This window comes from Archocentrus centrarchus, chromosome 12 (assembly GCF_007364275.1).
Source record: "Archocentrus centrarchus isolate MPI-CPG fArcCen1 chromosome 12, fArcCen1, whole genome shotgun sequence".
In the NCBI taxonomy this organism is placed as follows: Eukaryota; Metazoa; Chordata; class Actinopteri; order Cichliformes; family Cichlidae; genus Archocentrus; species Archocentrus centrarchus.
The window spans coordinates 20002266-20026046 of NC_044357.1; the positions used below are offsets into that span (position 1 = coordinate 20002266).

The window sequence follows — 23781 nt, forward strand, 5'->3', positions numbered from 1 at the left end:
TTTTTTAATTTTTTTTTTACCTTACCAAACAGAAGCAGGTGCAGCAGATTTATATAACAAAACAAAATGTCAGGTACTTGCATCATTTTCCAGTCTGTTCGGTAGGTAAGAGAACAATCTTTTTTTACCTGTCTCCGTAAAGTTCCTCATAACTGCTTATATCCTTTGCTCATACTGAGGCATCTTTAAAATGCCCATGCTCAGATGGGTGGAGGTGTCTGATTGTGTTTCTTATTATGAACATTTTTGTGGTCGTGTCCTGCTGCTTAATTTGTGTGAACTTTCACGCTAACAACAGGTGTTTATGGTTTGGCGTGTGTGCACTACTGTTCACCTGCGCCGTGGTGCACATGCATGAACTGAATCAGTTCATATATTGGAGGCAGACTGGCCGGTTGCTGGTCCAGGCCAAGAACACTGGAAGTTGGCCAATTTCAGTCCCTGGCAAGTCGATTAGTGCATCTCTAGTTTTTTTTGTTTGATTGTTTTTTTTTTTTTCAAACAAACCCCAAATATTTCTTACCATCATGTCCCACCATACTAAAAAAACCAAATCCCTGGTATATTGCACATGTAGTATTTTTCTAATCCCAAACCAAAGTACTTCACTTATAAATGTCTAACTTTTCATGTGCTGTTTTATATATATATTTCCATGCAGCCACTGACACTTTCTGTCATCTTCACATTCATAACTAAAAACATACTATTACTTCTTCACCTTTAGCCTCATGGTTGAATGTTACAGCAGTATGCTGGATGCAGCAGGTGGCACAGAACATATAATCACGCATATCAGTTCGGTGCAGAATCTGACACCCTCGAGCAGACACAGACCCCCACTGTACTGGATGTACCATTGGAATGCCCTCCACAACATGTTATGTAACACCTGCAGAGGGGAAAAAAAAAAATGTGTAATTTAGCAAGAGCATTTCAGGTCTTTGTGTTTTGTACATTGTACTGCAGGGAATCATGTCTTACATTTACAGTTTTTGAACTTTTATGTGGCCCTTGCTTGTTTCAAACTTTCTCCTCCTTTAACTGTCTCTTTAGTGTCTAAGGAGAGGCTTGTCAGTGGGGTCTCCCAAAGCAGTACGGCTGTACACACAGCTGGCATACCTCTGCATGAAGGGTCACGTATATGTGTGTTGTATGGGAGGGTACATATATTCTATTTCCAGAACTAGTCCTGAGCCACTTTAATCCCCCCTGCCTTGTCTCCATTGCCATGTGCAGAAGGAAAAAGAAAAGCCCCCCCCCCCCCCCCACTGTTGGGGAGCAGTGTTACTGAGATTGAGTTGCAGGTTCCCTGAAAATAGATTGAAAGAGGAAGAAAATCTTTTCTGTCAGAGAGATAGAGGGTTTGATAGAGACGGTCTCTGTTGGGAAGACAGCTCTGTTAGTGCGGCACTACAGGGGGAAGGACTAGACTCAGGCGTTTAACTGAGGTAAGAGCTCGTGATGTGTGTTTGTGCGTGCATGTGGATGAACTTGCGTGGATGTGGGTGTGCATGTTCTGCCAAAGTGATGTGGCTAGATCCCAATACCCGCTGTGTCCTGCAAACTTGAGGTCATATCCAAACTGTTTACTATTTAAAACACTTTTTTCCACAGTTACCCCCTAACATCCACACTACCTCTTTGTTTTAGGACCCCTTAAACCACAGTGTTTCACAGACTGGATGAAAGGCCCCCTAGTGCGGCATAGAATCACTGCAGGGGGCTGGGTATTTGGGTTGCTTGGATAACCTGGAGAATAAGAGAAACCCATTTGAATGACTCACCCCCAACCGGTCACAGCAGAGGGTTACCCCTCCCTGAGCTGGTTCTGCCCGAGGTCTCTTCCTGTTAAAAGGAAGATTTTCCTTCCCACTGTTGCCAACTCCTTACATTTTGATTGTTGGGGTTTCTCTATATTATTGTAGGGTCTTTACCTAACAATATAAAGCGCCTTGAGGGGAATGCTGACATCAGAATCAGAATCAGAATCAGAAGGTTTTTATTGCCATATGGGTGAACAGGTTCACAGCATTAGGAAATTGCTGCGGTACTTCGTGCTTACAGAAAAAAAAACAAATAAGTATAAAAACTATAAGACAATCATCTTGTAAGTCACTACATATCCTTCACTCATTCGTCATGCTCCTGTCACGTGGCCTTTTTCTGGAAGACAACAATGACATCAGCATTGGCTTCCAGTGCTTAATTCAGATATTGAATTACAAGCACACAAGCGTGCAGTGAAGTTCTGCATTTTATTTATTTTTCCACAGTGTTTCCTTTTTGACCTTGATTTGATGTTTAAAATACTATATAGGAAGCTCTGCAGGATGGTAACTATTTTATTTTTTATTTTTCATACTGAGGCGGCCTGTGTGTGTCTGTTTATGTGTGAAGATCAGGCTCGTGGTGGGTGCCAGAGTGTAAACAAAACATTTCCTTACACCACCCCAAATCTGGTTAATCCATCGTTCACACAGCCAAACATTCTAACTTATGTAAGCTTTAATTTTGAAATTCAACTCAGTTTCCCATGTTCCCATGACACCCCATATGTCACGCTAAATTCTGTGGAAATGTGTGTAAAATGATGCAGGAGACATCTAGAATATCCTACTTGATGTGATGGAAAAGTACCATGGGTTGGTATATTTCTCTCACTGGCATTGTGGTGTATTGTAGTTATATATGCCATAGCTAACATTTTTTTTTTTTCAGCATTAAAGAAGGATCCGATTTTCGGGTGTGCAGACTTTTTAAGGTGACATGACACAGTGACTTGTGGTATACACTTTGTGTGCAAGCCTGTGTTTACTGCATTGTGTGCTGTGCATGTGGTACACTGGCCATGTGTACTTGCAGTTTGGGCATGTATTTGTTTACATATAAGCTCTATATAAAAGCCTTTTTTGTATGCACTTCTGTGTCGCAAAGTAGCTTCATCTTTTTGATACATGACCTGTAATAATTAAAGAGAAATCAATTAAACTGATGTTGTCCATTGTTCTGGAGGAGCTTTGTTTCCTGGCCTAATTGTTTTATAAACTCTAGACTTTAGGATTGTTGGTGCTTGACCTTTAACTAAAAGTCGGTGTATCTCAGCTTCAGCTGCTTTGATTTTTACTTGTTTGTGTCCCTTTATGTCCTCTTCGTAATTTTGCTTATAAAAATATATAGTTCAAAAGTCCATCAGTGCTCACCAAGACACACTTTCTATACACGTGTGTATCCAGTCAAGTCTGATTTAGAAAAAAAAAATATCACTCAAAAAATTCTAATCAAAGTGGTGTTTCTATTTATTGCAGCATTGTAATTGTTTTGTTGTCAGTTGCCTTGTCATGTCTGTCATCTTTTGTCTTATGTCACTTTACACACTAAAATAAATAAATAAAACCTGCAGATGGAGTTGTGAATCCACGCACCGACATCCATATAAACTCAGTGGCTGTTTGGTTTATGTCGTGTGTGTCTGAGGCAGAGCATTGTTTGTGCTGATGTATACTTCTCTGTGTTCTTCCATTACACACCTAATGTACTCTTGTCAGATGACTGTAAACACTGCTCAGGCTGTGTTTTTTAATATGTTTGTCTTGTCATCATAAGAAGTAAATGACTCTTCTGTCGTGCCTAATCCCAGCAGACATAGACAGGGTTTCTCTGCTCCAGTATGAACTTAATTTTAACTCAAGAAGTGTTTGCGCTATAAGACATTTCTCGTATGTGGTAACTTAATAAAAACACATCTGGCTCTGCTCTGCCAATACTGTTCTGTCTCTTATCCCTCTGTTATAGATGTGTCTGTGGAGGATCCACTTGTCTGAACATATGCACTTTTCCTTCTCCTTTTCATCCCCCTGTATGAAGTCACTGTGATTTTAGCACAGTCAAGCAGACTAGCGCTTTTACTTTTTTTCTTTTTTCTTTTTTATGAAGTGTTTTTTTTTTTCTTCTTTCACTAATGGTTGGCTTGTTTCTGTTCCATCCAGTACATTTAGTGGATAATTTATGTATTTCCCCTTAACGTTTATCTCCTCTGGAAACAGCATGTAGCTTGTTATAATAATTAGCCTCCCCTTGCTTTTCACTTTTATCAGAAGGCAAAGAGAGGTCACTTTTGGATGAATTTTATCAAAGCTCCTTCAGAGAGAGAGAGGCAGGCGACTATTGAAGTTAGACTTAGGGCTGCAGTTGCACTGCTGCTAAAACAAATGCTGTCTCTTTATTCTGCTGTACTGTTCAATTTTGCAGTAGAGTTATGCTAGCGCTGAACATTTTAGAGCCAGCAGGGCTTGTTGAGAGCATGAATAAAAGAGTTCCTGGGGTTGAGTGGTGCAGGATCCTGCTGCGCCAGATTTAGATCTGAAAACGAGGGGAGCGGGAGGGAGGAGAGCGAAGGGGAAAAATGAAAGAGAGCAAAAAAAGAGGTGTTGCTAAGGCTGCTGACCATCTGCATATATTATCATTAGTCATAATATGCCTTTAATTTTGTACATTTCACAAATTGTTCAGTACTCTCTAAATGGCATGACTCCACTTATAATAAATGTCCTTTTTTATGTGTAAACAATCTTATTTGGCAAACCCGATCTTCAGCTAATGTCATCTGTGTGGCAGACCACACAGACGACATTGCTTGTGCGCTGTTGCTGCTTTTGAGTTTAGCGGGCTGCATTGTGACCTGTCAGCGTGTGTGTTTCTGTGTGTTGATGTTCCAGCTGAACTCTCCGATGAACTCTGTCAGCAGTACGGAGGACATAAAGCCCCCATTGGGCCTCAACGGCGTGATGAAGGTGCCTGCCCAGCCCTCAAGCACCGCTCTGTCACTCACCAAACACATCTGCGCCATCTGCGGTGACCGCTCCTCAGGTGAGTAACATCAGGCTGTGATGACTGTCTGCAAAGAAAGCGTCAAAATATTTCAATGTCAGAATTGACCTTGTTAGAAATCTTTTCGAAAACCGGTAATGACTAAGGTTATTTTCATTGGAGATTACTGTTTTTAAAAGGTAGGTATGCGAAGGGGGGGAAATCAAAACACAGGAACTGGAAACTTTCACAGAACACATCTGGGCAGTGAACAGCAACACCAAGTTCACTTGGGAGGATGTCAGTGGAAATGGTTGAGCATTCTTGGACTGTGCGCTACACCTTTTAGATGAGAGCTTCAACACTGGAGTACACAGAAAACCCACAAGAAGATTAATATTGGCTCTGATTATTACCACCCACTAGAAAACATGCTGGGGCTTATAAAAAACCCCACACCACTGGGATAAGAAGGGGTTTTAAAGAATAGAGAGGAACAAAGAGCAGAAGCACACCAGAGAAGCACCTGAAATGTGTAGTTACTCAAAATGTGCCTTTAGATGTCGGCCCCAGATGTAATAATATTATGGTTCGCTGCAATTTAACAACTTCAGCTGCATGCAGTCTCATTAACAGATAGGCAGGCAGTGGTGGAGAAACCTAAATGTCAACACTGTGGTGGCTATGATTAACTAGTGTTGATGCTGAGAAGTGCAGCTACTGGCAAAAAGAAATGTATGGCTCTCTCAAAGTAAAAGTTACCTATGTCTGAATGATCAGAATGCCATTGTTGCATCAGATTGATGAATCAGTCAAACATTTAGCAGTCCAGATGAGCAGTGAAACATCTTCAAGAAAGTCCATTTACCTTTGTTTAGCACTTAAGTGACTAGCCGTACATGTGCAAAAATCACTCCCTAATCAATTTTATGCATTGTACACAGACTTTGGAATGGGAAGGTATATAAAAAATCATTTCTAAACAGCCTGTATAAGACTACACAGTTTCCGATTAAAATAAAGCAGGACTATACAGCATGATGCCCAAGCCTGTGCTCTAACCACATGGAGAAACCTTCAAAGAAGATCCAAAGATGAACTTTGGTCAGAGAACAGCCCCACTGAGTGCTCTGGCAGCACTGCATACTTCAGTTTGCTGTAGTGGGAGAGCTTCCTGGAAAGAAAACAGTCATTGGAATTCCTCAAAAATCTGGGCTAAATGAAAGGGAAGCCAGAAAGAAGCCACTCCTGAAGAAAAGCATGTGAGGGCAGCAGAAATGCACATGAAAGGAAATGAAGTCATGTGGCAAATGATCCTGTTGATTGGATGAAAAAAAAATCTGAATCAGTTTTTACTTGGAATAAAGAAGAGTTATGTCTGAAGGCAAGTGCTGTCGCCAGTTTTGATGTGTATTATATTGTCTGGTAAGGTGTAGATGTTTACGCAGTAGTGTCAATTGGGCACCAGGGGTAAAGGTTTTAGATTAGTTATTTACCCTCTTTAAAGATGACATTAGGGGCACAGGTGTAGGGAATTAGAGGCAGAAGGAAGTCACATAGTTTTTCAACTGTTTGTGGTTGTTGGTTCTGGTGATTTGTATTTGTGTTTTTATCACTTTTTGCTCTCTTTTTAGCTCATTTTTATCTTTCAGTCATGCACTCAGTTTTTGTAGGTGTTTTTAAGATTTACATAATAATTAAAATGTTAAAAGTATTGGCCATGGTGGACCTCTTTTTTTTTTTTTAACCATGAAAAGTTGGAAATGATTCCCTCAAGTGGCCTTTTGGTGGTTGGATCACCACTACATTATGTTGAAAAACTACACTTTAATGGATGGGTATGGAAAGACAGCCCTGCTCCTTGGACCCTGTTCTAGCTAATTATGTTAACTGGATGCAGATAAGTGAACATCAAGGTGAAAGCAATGCCAAGGAATCACGGTAGAATTAAAGTTGTTGCAAGCTGCATGGAAGAGACTGGCCTTTTCACAACTAGGATATCCTATCACAACTTTAATTCAGTGAGGAGAGATCATTAGGAGGAATTGAACATGATTTATTGATATACAGAATTCAATTAAGCTATTTGGCAATTAGACTCCGATGGCCCATCGATCCCGAATGGAATCCCAGTGGTGATTAGAATTGGGGCAGGAGCCTCCGGAGTCTAGAAGCTGGTGGTGGTGAAGATAAAGATGGAGGCTTAGATGGCGCACCGAGTGACTTGGATGAGGAGGAGATGAGGAGGGGGTGGGTTGAACCCCCTGCAAGGGAGAATGACGAGGAAAGCAAAGTAAAGTATGCAGAGTGGAGGCTGATTGGCTTGAAGAAGGTGGGAAGAAAGATGATTGGACTAGAGCAATGATGTCAGTTTGACCGCATGGGAAAGTAGAAGTGATGTGAAGAATAAACTAGCAGCCAAGCAGACAGGAGTGAATACAGATCTTCCTTACTGAACTTACGCATAAGCTTCATATAAAAGCTTTGGCAGTAAATTATTATTAAAATGAGTGATATGAAAAGAAATGCATCTGTTGGTCAGAGGGAAGTGGATAATGAACCCAGTAAAAGACCAGCCAATCTTACAACTGAAGCACTAGAAGCAAAAAACATCAAAAGGAAATAAATTAACTTTATAAATTAACAAAGGAAATTCAGCAACTGATGCTTTCAGGCCAAGATGTGTCTGAGGTGCGGTGCAAATCTGAAAGGTTTTTAAAGCTGAATGCAGAAACAGAAGAATTTCATGATTCATTGAAGCCATTAATACCAGAGGATGAAGTGTGGAAACAAAATGTGTGGTTTGAAACAAATATACAGTAATAAAGAGATGATACAGAAAATGGAAAAGTGGTTATTTGATGTCAAAGACCAGTGCAAAGACAATGGTAATGATGATAGTGATGGTAATATCAACAAATGTGATGATAAAAATGATGCTGTGGTCTGTAATGTTTTGCCAAATATAACGGTGGGTATTATTGATATTGGATCAGATGACAGCCTTTCCAGAGTTGGTGGTGAAAATTCTGTCAGCTGGGCGTTACAGTCACAGGCTTTGAAATCATCAGCATGCCTCAAAGCAGAGGGTGAAAGGGCTGCTCTTTTTACTATGGCAGCTGCTCTTAAGGAAAAACATGAGCTGGAGGCTCAGGAGGAGCAAATAAGACGAAAGAAGGAATTACTCGAATTGCAAAGTCAATTTGCTGCTCACACTGCAAGAGTTCAAAGGTTCTGATGTGCAGAGTTCAAGAATTCATATTTGGAAAATGTAAATCTTTTCTCAGCTCCTATGCCACTGAATCTGTTCCACAAAGCTCAAGGCAGCAGTTTGATCGTCCACCTACAGGAGGCAATAAAGCTGCAGTGTCAACGGAAGCACAGCTAAGTATTCAAGGCCTCAGTTCAATCATTTACTGTACCTTTAGGAGGAAACAAAGCTGCAGTGCATCCCAAAGAAACTGCTTTACAACGAGTTGGACCAAAAGCTCATGCTCTGAATATCAAGCCGAGAATTCTTCAAAGATTTCAGTTAAAGTTTCATACCACGCATCACAAGCAGGAGTCAACTATGCATTTACTACAGGATCTAATTCGGTTCTGATGTCAGTCTTCATTATCATTACCTCCAAGAGGCATACCAATCTTTGATGGAGACCCTCTTGAGCACAGCACATTCATCAGAACATTTGAACATAGAGCTGCAGGAAGGCCTGCAAGTAGTGTGAATAGTATATATATTTCTTGGAGCAGTAAACCAGAGGACAACCTAAAGAATTGGTCAAGAGCTGTCAACAAATGCCGCCTGATAGAAGGTTTGAAAAAGTGAAAATGCTTTTACAACAACACTTTCGAAATGAGCAGAAAAATAGCCACTGCATATATGGAGAGCATTTGGTTGGCCTGAGGATATTAAAGCCTTGCAGGTTTTTGCCTTGTTTCTGCGTGTGTGCTGTAATGCCTATGAGGACGCTGGTTATCTGTCAGAAATGAATATGCCCTCTAATATATGTGCCATAATCCTGAAGGTGCCATATAAATTAAGGGAGAACATGAGAAACGCTGCTTATGAGTTGTAGGAAAAAATATCATCATCAAGCAGGTTTCAGTGATGCTGTTGATTTTATTGAAAGACAATTGTGTATTGTTTCCAGTCCACAGGATATCTCTGTTTTTCCACCAAAGAATAAAAGTGGAAATAAAGCTTGCCACAGTCATGTTAAGGGAAAAGAAAGCAGCTATGCTACTTCCGTGGCTGCTGTTAATTCTGGATCTCCAACCCAAATTAAAATAAAGAGAAAGGTATATTGTTTACTGTGTTAAGTGGATCATAGATTGGAAGCCTGCACCAAAAGGAAAAGGACGTTGCATGGAGAGAACCTGTTTCTGTTGTACATATAATCAAAGATTATTGTGGTCTTTTGTCATGTGAGTTGTGTAACTTGAAACATCCTAACATCCTACCATCCAAAATATCCACTCAAAGGAGAAGGAAAATATGCACAAGAGGAAGGATCAGAAAACAGTCGTGCAGATTTTTCTACAACATGTGGCCATATGGGGGCTCAAGCACAAGGCTGTAATTTGTCAATTGAACCTGTACGAATCAAGGCTGATAAAAGCAAGATTTTAAAGATCTATGTATTCCCTGATCCTAGTAGTACAGCCACATTTTGGCTCAGGGAGCTAAAGGTAAAAGGAAGAAATGCCAAAATCCTGATAAGAACAAGGAACCAAGAAATGTTTGTAGTCACATCATTTCCTGATTGGAAGTAGCTGTACTTAACAGCAACACTTACTTTGAATTGCACAAAGTGCACACACAGTGTAAGATGCCAGTGACTCATGATAACATCCCACGACAGGAAGAGTTGAGTGCTGTGGAAATTCCTGTCATTGACGCTGAGTTAGAGCTGCTAATTCAATTCAATTCACTTTTATTTATATAGCACCAAATCACAACAAAAAGTCACCTCACGGCACTTTATATTGTAAGGTAAAGACCATACAGTAATTACAGAGGAAACCCAACAATTAAAACGAACCACTGTGAGCAAGCACTTGGCGACAGTGGGGAGGAATGTTAAATTTAAAAAGGACCGCATCAGTTTTTTGTTTGTTTTTTGTGATGTGATAAATAAAGGTTATATAGAGAGAGTGCCAGAACACCAGCTGGAAGGAGATAGGAAAAAGATGTGATATATCCCACACCATGGTGTACACCATCCAAAAAAGCAAACCTTGATAGTTGTGTTTGACTGTGGTGCAAGTTTCAATAGGGTCTCACTCAACACTCAGCTGCTCCACAGACCTGACTTGACAAATTCCCTGCTTGGAGTTCTTACCAGGTTTTGGCAGGACCCTATAGCAGCGATGGCTGATATACAATCAATGTAACACCAAGTCAAGGTATCAAAACAGGATGTAGACTTTCTTCATTTCCTGTGGTGGCCAAGTGGTGACTTGACACATCTCACGGAGTACAGAATGGCTGTCCATTTGTTTGGTACAATATTATGACCCAGCTGTGCAAGCTTTGCCTTACAAAGAACTGCTGGGGATAATAGAACAGAGTTCCCAGGGTTAGGGTGTGTATGTGATTGATATCATCAGGCACAATTATAAGGACGATTGCTTAACATCCATGCCATCAGAGGCAAATAGCTGGATGCCAGTTAGGAGGGGTTTAACTGGAAAAACGGATTAGCAAGAGCAGGTCAGTGCTGGAATACACTGATATGGGTAAAAGAACCAAGGAAGTCAAAGAGCTGGATCTTGAGAGACAGTATCACTGTTGAGAGAACCCTGGGACTGCAGTGGTGTGTGTCTATTTAAATCACAATGGGAAGATCCATCTATCCTTTATCTTGGGGAAGGCTCGTGTTGCTCCATTAAAGAAAGTGACAATCCCATGGATGGAACTTACAGCTGCTGTGATGGCAGTGCACGCTGACAATGATGAAATCAGAGCTTCAACTTAAGCTGGAAAGTTCAACCTTTTGGATGGATAGTACAACAGTGCTAAAGTATACCAGGGATAAGACAAAGCGCTTTCACACTTTTTTGGCTGACAGGATTTCTATTATTAGAGAAGCCACTCAATTTTGCAATGGAGGGATATTGATACAAAGCAGAGCTGTGAAAGTCGAGTATCGTCTGCAGTGCAGCAGACGGATTCATGGCCCAGATGTTATTTTAAAGATTGAAAATGAATGGCCCATTAATTTTGCAGATTCTGCATCCATCAGCAGAGATGACCCAGAGGTTAAAGGAGAGGCTATAGTAAATGGTAAATAGACTGGTTCTTTTATAGCACTTTTCTACTCTACTTGAGCACTCAAAGCGCTTTATAAGCATCCACATTCACCCATAATTTTTGCAGATGATGTGGTTCTTTTGGCTTCTTCAGGCAGTGACTTCCAGCTTGCACTTGGATGGTGGTATCTCGGGGGTCTTGTTCATGAGTAAATTGAGAGTAGAGTGGGAAACTGACAGACAGACTGGGGCTGGTGCGATGTCAGCAGCCTTTTCCTTTGTGGTGAAGAGAGAGCCGAGCATGAAAGCAAAGCTGTGGATACACCTTTTCATCTATGTTCCTACACTCACCTATAGGCATGAGCTCTGGGTAGTGACCAAAAGAATGAGGTTGTGGATATAAAGGGTTGAAATGAGCTTCCTCTGAAGGGTGGTGAGGGGTTTGGTCATTTGGGAGCTGCTACTCTTCCACATCAAAAAGAGCCAGTTAGGTGTTTTGGGCATCTGGCTAAGATACCTTCTAGGTGAAGTATTTCAGGCATATCCTAGCAGGAGGAAGCCCTGGGGCAGACCCAACAGTAGAGAGATTATATCTCTCAGCTAGCTTGGAAATGCCTTGGAGTGCCCCCAGAAGAGCTGGAAGAGGTGGTGAAGGAGACATGGGTGTATCTGCTCGGACTCCTGCCCCTGTGACCCAGACCTGGATGAGCAGGAATGGATCGATGTTTAAGGCTGTTTATTAAGCAAAGTACTTCATCATTAAGTATTACTATGCTAATATGTCAGATCTATTTTTAAGACCTTTTTGAAAAAAGCTTAAATGAGATTTTAGTTATACCTGCCATAGATGAGCCCTTGAAAGATATAAATAATAAGCATGATGCAAAAATCAATATGTGTTGTAAGAACGGGTAAAAAATTCCCCTTGCATTCAAATTAAATGCAAGTAAAACTCTCATGTAGCTCTCTAGGTTTCACAGTTGCAAATCATTTTTTTTGGCTGGTCACAGAACTTTTGCTTGCCCCTGAGTTTTCCTAATCATGGGCTAAGTTAATAATTTGGTCAACAGCTAGCTTCACCACTTCAACCACAAGAACAGATAGCCACGTGTTAACTGTTTGCCCAAGGAAATTACTTTCACAGCAGTCATCTTTGTAGAGTTGTCTTAAATCTAATTTTTTTCCCACACTGCCAACAAATAACCATGTGTTTAAATTTTTTTTCTGGGGATAACCATGAAGTTTATAGCCTTGGGATGAAGGTGGATATCTAATTCATTGGACGGTTTTACTGTCATCCTGCGTCATTGGTGCTGGATGCACCCAAGGGGGAAAATCAAAACAATGTTTAATAGCAAGTCATGCTTCATTTAGCTGTGCTCGGGGGGCTTTATTTATCTTCTCTGGTGGTCTGCCCCAGCAGAGAGCTAACAAAGAAACAGTTTGATCAACACTGGAGAAACCAAATGGACTCCATCCGTCATAAATAATAAAAAAGAGATGTTAGAACAGGGTCAGACAATATGATATGAGAACCCCCCCACCCCCACCCCACCACACATTCCCTTCAGTGAGCCCCTCTTTTCCTTTGCCTTCACCACTAAAGGGTGAGTAATAGGGTCTTTGATCATAACTTTTATTTTGTTCTTTCAAAGAGTTTCCTGTGTATTTTTTGTGTTGTTGCAGCCACAGAATGGTAAATAACCTTTTAATGAAGTCGCAGTGAATTCCATGATTGTATTGTTGTTGAGATCACAGGTCTATATTAATGAAGAATAGCAAAACAATCAAATCAGCAAATTCCATATATACTGTCTCACTTTATGTTTCCATTAAGCAGACAAACCTCTCTTTCCCTTTCCTCAGGTAAACACTATGGCGTGTACAGCTGCGAGGGCTGCAAGGGTTTCTTCAAAAGGACTGTTCGCAAAGACCTGACTTACACCTGTCGTGACAACAAAGACTGTGTCATTGATAAACGCCAGAGGAACCGCTGTCAGTACTGTCGCTACCAGAAGTGTTTAGCCATGGGCATGAAGAGAGAAGGTACAGCACATACCGTTGAGGATAATGTCTCACTTATCTATTTCCTTGTCTTTATTAAAATTTTATTTTAGGGGTTCAATTTTTGGGAAGTGAGCAGCTCTGCAGTACAGTCAGAAGTCCATACGATGTGTATTTTTGGTGTTTATGTGAGCAGAAATACACAGAATATTGAGATTCCAGACTTATTGAGTGTTGTGAATTTGGTGTGCACACAAAGTGCTGATGCATTTGATACAGGCACACAAACAGTGGTGATGTTGTTTTTCCAAAAAAATAAAAAAAAGTAATGCATTACACATTACTTGTTACCTTTCTTAAAAGTAATTCAATACATTACTTAAGTACTCACTGGAGAAAGCAATTCATTATGCTACTCATTTCATTACTTTCACATTACCCTGTAAAATATTGTTAACTGGAAATTATGTGACAATATAAATCATACGCTACAGTCCCCCACACCAACAACAACAAAAAAAAAGAAAAAGAAAGTTTGATTTAAACTGTGCAATTGATGCAAAGCTGCAAAGGCTAAATATATGTCACACAACATATGACGTCAAGGTTAAATGATGCCATATGTCGGGGATTAAATTTTTACAGAACCCTGCATCTCAAATGAGAGAATTTTCTGCTTGCAGCATCACTTTTCAGGATACATTCGTCTGTTGCAGCACCAGGAATCTAACATGTCTGTGTGTGGAAACAGAATGAGGGTTTGATAGAGCAGGCAATCCACACTGAGACTTCAGCAATGTATATTGAAGAAAAACAACATTATAGCTTAAACTGTGTGAGATTATGCTTCCACTGTATTTTCTGGAATACACTTTTTTTTCCCCTCTTACCCCTCTAATGATCTTTTGGAAATGTACATAGTTATTATGAGGCAGCTCATTTTTCACCCAGCACACACACTATGGGCAAAAGATGGGTTCTACTTACAAATGCTATAGTTTCATCATGCATAGGAAATGTATGATGAACCTGAAAGAACAAGAAAAATGCAACAAAAAAACAGAAATAAATACGTAAAACAAAAATAGATACAACAGAAAAACAGTACAGTTAGTTGCATATGTATGGTATATCTCAGCGCAATGGATTTTAAATTGAATAATATTGAATAAGTGCAGAGTTTGAGCTTTAATTTAAAAAGTTTAACAAAAGTGTTCCATTACCTGTTTAGGAATTACAGCTCTTTTTATACATAGTCCCCATTTTCAGAGAATACCAACATGGACAGAGTGTGTGCAAATGCGAATCCCATTCTTTCTTGAAAACAAAATTACTCCACTGACAGCATGACAGTACAACAAATTTTACGACAAGACGCTGGGACAGGCCTAGGAAAAAAGAAGCTGTCTTTATCTCCATCTCCTTTTTTCTTGTTGTCACTGAAGATGGTTCTTTATGACTAATGGCTGATGTAGATTTCTGCTGTGAATCTTTGTAGGGGTTACAACGTAATCTATTTAAATGGCCGACACCGCTGCCAGCATTCACGCTTCGTGTGCATGGTGTTAATTACCTTGTAGTCGTGTCCTGGTGTTTTATATGTAGTGCCAGCCATGATAGAAACAAATAAAATCCTGGGACTTTTTCCCTCCTGTGTCCCCACTCTTTGTTCCTCAAGTTTTTCCACTCCTTTGTACTTTCCCTTGTATCCTTTGTGATAGTTTCAGCAATCTCCCTCCAGGAATTTGCTGACATCTGTGAGTCCTTATATTGAGGCTACGATTATTATTCCTTATATTGAGGGGATGATTGTTATTCTCTCACTGATCCATTCAAAAAAAACGTCAGAGAAAGAGTAGACAGAAATGCCCAATCCCCTCTAAGTTGTTGCTGTTATACCACAGAATGAAACGAGAACTGTTCTTGTGATTATCTGGTGTCATTGTGTGTGTGTGGGTAATAATTGGCTTTTATTTCTCAGTGTGTTCAAGAGAGAAACAAACTTAGAGAAAATCAGCCTCAACCATGCTTCACTGTTCCCTGCACGTGATTCTTCTTGTTGCGATCGACATCGAACAAACCGACCACTGTTGGAGACAGGTCTTTCACATTCTGATCTTCAGTTCTTAATGAGATGCTGGGATTTGGTTGCACTCCAGTGGATTTTTTTTTTTTTTTTTTTTACCCCTTTGGCTGCAGGTTTTTACAGAAGATCACTTTTAACCTGACTTATCTTGAGTTTGAGTTGCACCTGGGTGCTCTTGGTTCTGCCTCATTGCCCGTAATCGTACTTGCTTGAGAGGTAGTCATTTTGATGTGTGCCACGCTCGATTCCCACTGCTTTACCAGTTCTCAGCTTTGCCGATTTTCTTTTCTTTTTCAGAAAAGCATTGATGGCACATCTTGAAACATCTGTCTGCTTCAAACTCTCTACCCGCAAGAAAGAAACCTTGCTGATGCACTTTTTTTTTTTTTTTTGTATGTCTAGCTCTCCTCCAGTTTCATTGGCTCAAAACAGTTCAGGAAACCTTGCAACACAACACGAGTGTTGAATTGACAGCTTTTGTAATTTATTATGGAGCAGCACGGTAAAGCATCTCTGGGGAAGGCTTACAGCGCAGTTGAGAATGGTTTTGTTGTCCGAGGGGAAGAAAAACATTCAGTGAGGTGTGAATTTTCACACTCCATCAAGGTGTTAAAAATATTAGCCCTTTCAGGAGTGCTGTTAAGCACTCTTTCGCACATTGAACAAGTCAGTCACTGCCTTTCTTCATCAGGGTAACCATGTTTACTGAACAGAGCACGCAGATTACACAGCTTGATGTTTGGAGATGGCTTGGAGATCTAAAAATGGTAGCATGTGTTAACCAGGTGTATAAATGGAAGTTTGTGTGTGGTAGATGTGACCTCATTGTAGAAAACACAGTTACTGAGAGGAATACTTTTCGTCTTTTCATCAATATATTTTGTTTTATCTAGGGCCTTTTTTTCTTGACCTTTACTTGGCCTCCCATCCCGTCCCTCTTGTTTTTATTTATGTCATTGTTAGGCTCTTTACTCCTTTCAAGGATATTATCATTTACTGCCTTCTGCCTCACTCGCAATGCTGCCTAAGCTTCCCCCTGCACCCTGAGGGCTGTGGTTGGAGAACACGGCAGCAGTAGCCCAAAAGGCTGAGCGAATCCACAGAAAAACAGGATTAAATGAATTTATGCTCTCCCAGTCAGGAGAGTAGAGGAGGAGGAGGGGAGAATAAAGCTAACATGATTTCAGCCCTCCTCACCTCTCCCTGACTCCAACACAAGTATTCTACCCTTGAGCTGACCTCCACTGCCAGACAGCAGTTCCTCTAAAGTGGGGCCCCTTTCTCTCTCCTCCTCTAACAACCCCTGCTGCCCCCCACCACCACTCCCCCCACCACCCCCAAGACCACGGCCTCTCTGATTCGGGACTTGGAATGGAAACCAGAGTAGGGGAAACTCAAGAAGACAGATCTTCAGACAAATCTGAAGCCCCATTGTGTGTGACAGCATATGTGTGTGTGTGTGAGGCACCGCAGCTCTCCAGGTGTGTGTATATAAACCTGCATGCTGACTTTAAATTTCCAAAAGCCCTTTATCACACAACACATTATGTCAAAAGCTTTTTATTAATCCATGGCTGGAAGAAAAACATATAAAAAAAAAAAAAGCCACAGTACTTTTTTTGGTGGTGTTTTGAATTAAGTGAATTACAGCCCTTTGAAAAGACGAAAAACACACAGACATGCATCTTTTTCATTCTCACTTGAGGGTGGAGGTGCGGTTTCGCTTGCCTCGGCCGCAGTGAGTCTCAGTGTCTGCTCGGCACACAAACCATTTCCTGTGTCTGCTTGCCAAGCCAATCAGATGACAGAACCAGCACGGTTGTGTTTGAATGTGTGTTTATACACGACAAAGTCTTCATTGAGTTGTGTTGAGACTTTTTTTTTAAGATGTTCTGGCTTTCATTCATGGTGTAATGAAGGAGTTCCAGGCCATATGCTGTTTAAATTTCTATAAATGATCTGTGTATGCCAGTGAGCACTACATAAAGAGCACATATCCTTGATAAGGAAACTGGAAGAAGTCCTTGAACATTTCCATGCTGCTTTGTTGTGCATAATGCAGACCCAAGGTCTTTCTGTTTTCCATCCACACTGTTGAAGCAATTATTGATGATTGAACTCTCTCGGCTATGTTTTTGCTGGCATAGTACATCCAGAGTTATGAACTATTTAGTTGCTTACCAAGATGCACTTAATGTCTGACACTAAATTACACACTCAAGCAAGCACAAGCAGCCACAGGCAAGCACCAGATATGTATTTAGTTCACCACTGATGTACAAGCGATTGTGAACAATTTATTTTCAAAAACGCAGCAAGAATTCACGGCTGCTTCCTGTCTGATTGAGAGCTCAATCAGAGGGGAAGATTCAGCATTGGAAACAGACTCAGGCTAGATGTTTCTTTGCTAGTTAGTTGCTAACTTTGTCTAGTTTTGGTGTTTGACTTGCACTGCAGTTTGCTCATCATACTGAACCAAAACGTGAACCAGCACAGTTGTTAACCAGCCCCATATAAGCTTGTATTTCTTTTAACGTGTGTTTTTGAACACATGCTGGCCTTGTAAAACAGCAGTAGTGACCGAAACCAGTTTTGTTACATGCAGCCGTTCAGGAGGAGCGCCAGCGAGCCAAGGACAAAAATGAGAACGAGGTGGAGTCTACCAGCTGTGCCAACGAGGACATGCCCGTGGAGAAGATCCTGGAAGCTGAGGACGCGGTGGAACCCAAAACCGAGACCTACATCGAGACCAACCTCGGTGTGCCGTCAAACTCGGTGAGTTTTCTTTCTGTTTGTTTCTTTGTGTTTTAATAAATTTTCTGGCAAACACTGTGCCGTGTCATTCTGCAACAAGTCATCACTTTGTGTACATATTCACAGTCACAGGAGCACGTGCAGTGATTTGTTTACTTACCCCGTGGTTGGCCCTGTGGGTAGCCCCCCTTGATAGATGGTTACTGTTTTCTGTTCTTTTCTTGTTCTCAATAATTGGACTCACTTGATAGCATTATTATTTGTCAACAATTTCATCTTGGTTGCCTTCATGATTTCTTGAATAATCACTGAGTTTAACTGGTTTGGGTTTAACGCCAGTTGAAGATGTGGCCTGACTCAAATATTTCTCCATTCTCACCAATTAAACCTCGATTATATGCTCCACCTCCTTGAGTCCGCTCAGCTCCACTTGGGTCCACACAGTTTAAATTTCGTCATCGGACAGTAAGCGCGGGCGTCCATGCGGACGTCTGTGTGGCTGTCTGTTTTTCGCAGCCGCACAGATTTGTCTGTGGAGAATTTGCTTTACAGTGCACCGACTACACATGCGCCCCCAGGTGGAGGACTTCAAAAAAGTAGAACAGATATGACTCCTCGGCCATTGGGTCTCCAGCTGTCTGTGTCCATGTCAGCAAGTATATAAAGCAAGTGGAGTATAAACAAGGCATTATCCAAACTGAGTGGTAGGAGGAGGAAGGGTTTGTTGCAGTCTGGCTGAAGTGAGTGCATTCATGAAAGATTAATGCGTCACAATCATATCAGAGTTTCTCTTGGTCCAAAGACAGCCTGAGTGTGTGTAATGGACACCATAGGCTTGTTTTCTTGGTATAAGTGAACTCTGTCTAGATATCCACTATTTAATGATGTAACACATTTTCTTGATTTATTGCAGGTTATTATGTGAACAATTATTAATGGATCCCACTTTAAGAACCACTGATTTAGACCATATTTATACCAGTGATACCAGACCTACTTAAATGCCAATTTCTGATTGGCTGGAAGTAAGTTGTCAATAAAAAAAAAAGCATATCTTAAGCAGAAGTTGATTCAAATGCAGATCTTCTGCTGCATCTGAGTGTGAAAACATATTTTCAAGTGCAGATGCCCAACGCTGTATATTTCCCCTTTTTACCACTTGACTTGTTAACTAAGCTTTAAAAACACATGGAAACATGTGTAGGTGCAAAACAAATAGTTTTAATTTCTTGTTCTCCTCTTCCATTTACTTATCAATATGGTATTTTAAACAAAAAAACACTATTTAATGTAGTGGTGTACAGTTAGCATAAAAGGACCGTTCACATTTAGATTTATGAGTCATATTTTAGAAATTTATGGTGCAAAAGACTCACTGGAGCTATTCCACCATTGTCCACAAGTTGTTTCAATTTTTTCCACGTGCGAGCGGTTCGTGTATTTCAGTTTTGCACAGAATAGTGCCCAAGCACATAAGTCAAGTCAGATTTGCCCGCATGTGGATATACTTATTGTAGTTATGTTTCACTTAAAACATGTTTTAGATATTATTTACATATTTTATAAAGCTTGTAGCTGTTTTGTGATCTACAGATGATTCCCTGCTGCCTGATGGTAGAGATGTTGTCTCTTTTGAGGCTGTTTAGGTTACTGCTTGTGGACTAAAGACTCGATTTACCTGCTCTATTAGCTCCTTCACTCAGCTGTGTGTTTCCTCACATATGCCCCTCAGTATCAGCTGGGCACTGTGGGCTGTCTTTGACACAGTGGAGACTAAGAATGATGAATAATGCAACAGACAGACTGTTCCTGAAAGCATACCACAAAGCCTCAGCTTTCTCAGGAATTCTGCTGGAACATGGGAAACAGAGGAGCTGTGCAGCAGCCTACCAAAGGGGGTGGGGGGTGGGGGTGGGGGGGACTGAATGAGGGAGGGGGGGAGAGGGGACTTCTTCTGGGATTCATCTGCTTCAGGGGAAGGAAATGTCTTGTGAAGTAAAGGTAGAAATGTGAAGGCTGTTATGTGAGTAAATGGGAGCTATTTTCGGGGGGCAGATGGAAATGTAGGAGATGAGCGTTGGCATTATAGGGAGAGGAGGGAGGAGTGGGGATTCATGGGGGAGCGGCTAGCAGCTCAGACATACTAATGCACTGAGTGTTTGGGCTCAGCCATGCTGGGTCCCTCGATGCCCACTGCTCACCAAACGGAGGTTTTTCTATGAGGCTTCAGAGCAGATTAAAAACAGCACTGAAAATGTTTACAGGCTTGTGAAGTGTATTGTTTAACCAACTTTGAATCATACAGCTCTTTTCTACTCAACTGACCACTAAAAGTTCTTTTTACTACAAGCCACACTGACCCATTCAGACAGTTCTTTGAATTCTGTCTTTAAGTGCATTTTTTATTAGACGCTCACACTAATTAATGTGTCAGTGGAAATTTAGGATTCAATATCCTGCCCAGGGAAACTTCAACATGTAAACTGGAGGAGCTGGGGATCGAACCACCAACCTCCCGATTGGTAGTTGACCTGCTCTACCTTCCAAGCCACAGCTGCAAACAGATATCTGGCTATAAATACATAGATATTCAATGTCACCAAGGGTCGAGAGTTTTTGTGGTTTCTTTTTGTATTCTGTTTGTGGTCGTAGTTTAATCGATGCACAAATAAACCATCCATGTGGAGAGGAAGAGAGAGGGAATGTATTTACTGAAATGCAATCTCAAAAAGTATCAGCTGTTAAATATTTAACAGCTGATTTAAACTCATCTGCTGTCATGAGCAATGAGTGGCTAATAGAACGGAAAGTCGCAGCCCGGATATCCTCACGCTGGATGCTACTGTTAGCTGTGTTTGCACTACTTAATGTTACCAAGCTACTGTAAGAGAAGCACAGATGTGAGTAAGCATCAGAAATCTCAAAAAGGAAAGTGTACTGCTACCTCAAAGCCGCTTTTCATCTGCCATGCATGCCAAATACTGAGGGTTTGATTCCCAGTATTAGTAACTGTGTTAATTTTTGGTGCTGGTTACTGGCTGTTGCAAGGAGATGGCCAGCAACACCTTGTCAGTAAGGTTGTCTGCAAACACCACAGAGGTATTAGTAGCATGGACTGTGGTGGGCATTCTAAACCTAAACCAGGACAATAAGCAAACCTAGACATAGCAAAGAGTAACCAGTTAAATGTAACTTTGCATAACTTTGCTTTCTGATCTGAGTGAGCGGATCCTTCAATTGAAGTGAAGCCTGCACTGTTGGCAGACTGTCGGCATGCAGACTGTCTGTCCTGACCACAAGGACTCCTCTGCTGTCCAAATCCTGTTCCCCTGCCCCCCCCCCGCTAGGTCTCCATTGAGAACCACTGCTCCATGTTGTAATTAATCACAGGACCTGGGTCATGAGTGTACACCATGAATAGGCCACCGCCACTGTCTAGTGGTCGGGGTCTGGGCACGCTGAATGAAGTGTGTTTATCTCATGCTGACCTAGAACAGGAGTTAAACAGTCGTTAGTAATATGCCTTTAGTCAGTGAGAGAGAGGTCATCTTCTAAGGAGGGAGGGGCACAGGGGAAAATGTTATCATTCACTAATCCTTAGGGTGTTTACTTCCATTTTCTGCATTTCTCTTTCCTTTTTTGTGTTATTTCTGGCTGTTCTACCATATTTGCATTCATTTATGGAGAGCTTTTATAAAGGTGCTTGTCTTTCCCTCAAATTAATGCAGTGGCGTTTATTTACGCTGTAATTAGATGACTCATTCTCCCTCTGACATATGAAGAATCTATATTTATTTATTTATTTAAATTTTGGGGGGCACTTGAGCAGTTCAGCTACAAGTGCCCAATTTTCGCACGAGTACAGTCTGGTTGAAGCAGAATAATGAAAAATTGAAAGGTAAATTTTTCGTCTCCCTATGAAAATTTCATAGGAAAGTATGCAAGTTGCCGGGATGACTGACCGCAGCGGTGGAGGGTTTTGTTTATGGCAGACATATGAAAAAATATGCTTAAATGGGCTTTAAAAAAAACCCCAAAAACAAACAGCAAATGGAAGTTTATTCTCTTTCTCTCCATGTCAGGTGGGTGTTGTGGTGTTCCTGCTTCACCCAACCCCCACCCTCCTACTCCTCTTTTTTTGCTGTTAGAGTGATCTCCAAAGTAGACCATCTAAACTGAGAGATACTCTAATGTGGACTTTGTTCATTTTATAGCTGTTAATGTTATTCTTTCATGGGTCACGGCCTGATAACATCCCAAATTCTGCTCTTTGACTTGAACAGTGAGTACAGTAGATGTAATGCCCGAGAATTGTTTCAGGAAGTTGTAAGCTGCTCTCCGCTGTCATCTTACAGACGGTGACAAAGAAACCAGGTCAGTGTAAACACAGCTAAGATAGCCATACAACATTCATGAGGCTTGCCATGTTTAACGAGAACCCTGGGATTTGTATTCTTATGGGGAGCGGTGGCTCAATTGTGGCGCACGCTGAAGCCCCCCTTTGGTTTTTATTTGTTTTTTGCTGGGCCGTGCCCTTTGGAATGAATTAGGCGGATTTGTTTATGTTTATGTTTTTGGGAGGAAGCGCAGTTCATGAAAACTGTCACACTGAGCTGCGGCGTCCACATCTCCCACGGAGATCAGATGTTGAAATATTCATAAGGTGCCTGTTTTCTTTCTCTCCCTGAAGAGGAAAAAAAAAAAAAAAAAAAAAAAAGCAAGATGGCTTACAGTTTTCAGAACAGTGTAGGCTTTGTGTCTGGTTTAAGTTTTTCAGATTTCAGCTGTGTTTCTGTGATGCTCTGCAGTCAGTGTGAGTTTCACACCGCAGGGAGGGAATGTAGTAGAGAGGATGGGATAGTCTTTGGCCTGTGTTTTATAAGAAAGCGAATGTGAGTGAAGATATATTTTTTTTCTCCTTCATCTTGAGCTAATCTTCTCTGGAGAGCTGCAGTTGATGTCGGGATCCTCCTAGCTTTTAGCATTGATCTGTGGGATTTGGAGTACGGAGTTGGGGAGAAGTTGCTAACTGCGGTTGTCAGAGGGCGAGTTCATGCGGAGATGCTTAGAATTTAGGGATGTTGACTTGATTTAAAATTATGCACAAAAGCATGTGCACAAAGCCTTTGTTTACACATACGCATATCAAGTGTAGCATGTGTACTCTGGGGATGGCTGGGAATTACTTGTCAAAGAATGGCAGTATTGTTTTGGATTTTTTTTTTAACCTAATGCCCAGATGGAGTTGCACGTTACGGAGTTAGTCATGTTGCATGTATGCATTGCATTAGTATTCCACCATACTCCCCAAGGGTCAAAAAACAATACTTTTGAATCAAATGAAACAGGACAGTTAAGGAGAACAAGTCCTTGTCTTTGGAATTTTGCATTAATTGCAGGCAGAAATGATCTTCTTCTAAAAGAATCATCATAACATACACATTGAGGGCATTTGGGGATTCTGGTCACCCAACAGTTTCTATGTAAAGAAAGAAAAGGAAAAACTATATATATAAAAAAATAAATCATTTAGGATGATACAATATTTTGTAGACTAAAAGTTTTCACAGGACTCTATACAGTCCTCTGAAAAACTAAACTACAGTACAACCCTCACTGCCTTCATAGGAATTAAGAGGGTAAGTAGCAGCCTGGTGCTACTAATCAAATATACTTGATGAAATATCATCAGTAAATGCGATCACTTCTGTAAAAGCAAGTTTGACGGTCTGGAGCATTCAGGTGTCTGTTAACACAATAAAACAATCTCCCCAGATGTGGATGCAAATTCACCCTAAAGTCAGAGCGTGCAATGCTCAGAGAAACTGCCAAAAAATAAAATAAAACAAAACAAGAGCTACCTCACAGACTCA

At 41.0% G+C, this 23781-nt stretch overlaps 1 protein-coding gene across 2 annotated transcripts in view; it reads left to right on the forward strand.

The window, feature by feature from the left end:
* The window catches only part of rxraa (retinoid X receptor, alpha a), a 105276-nt gene that overhangs the window by 71460 nt on the left and 10035 nt on the right, over positions 1-23781 (forward strand). The window contains exons 4-6 of one of the 2 annotated variants that reach the window (XM_030742908.1): positions 4719-4869; positions 12931-13110; positions 17745-17929. In XM_030742908.1, the coding sequence (XP_030598768.1) occupies positions 4719-4869; positions 12931-13110; positions 17745-17929 (516 nt within the window). The remainder of the gene's footprint in view (positions 1-4718; positions 4870-12930; positions 13111-17744; positions 17930-23781) is intronic. The other variant, XM_030742909.1, reaches the window with a different exon arrangement.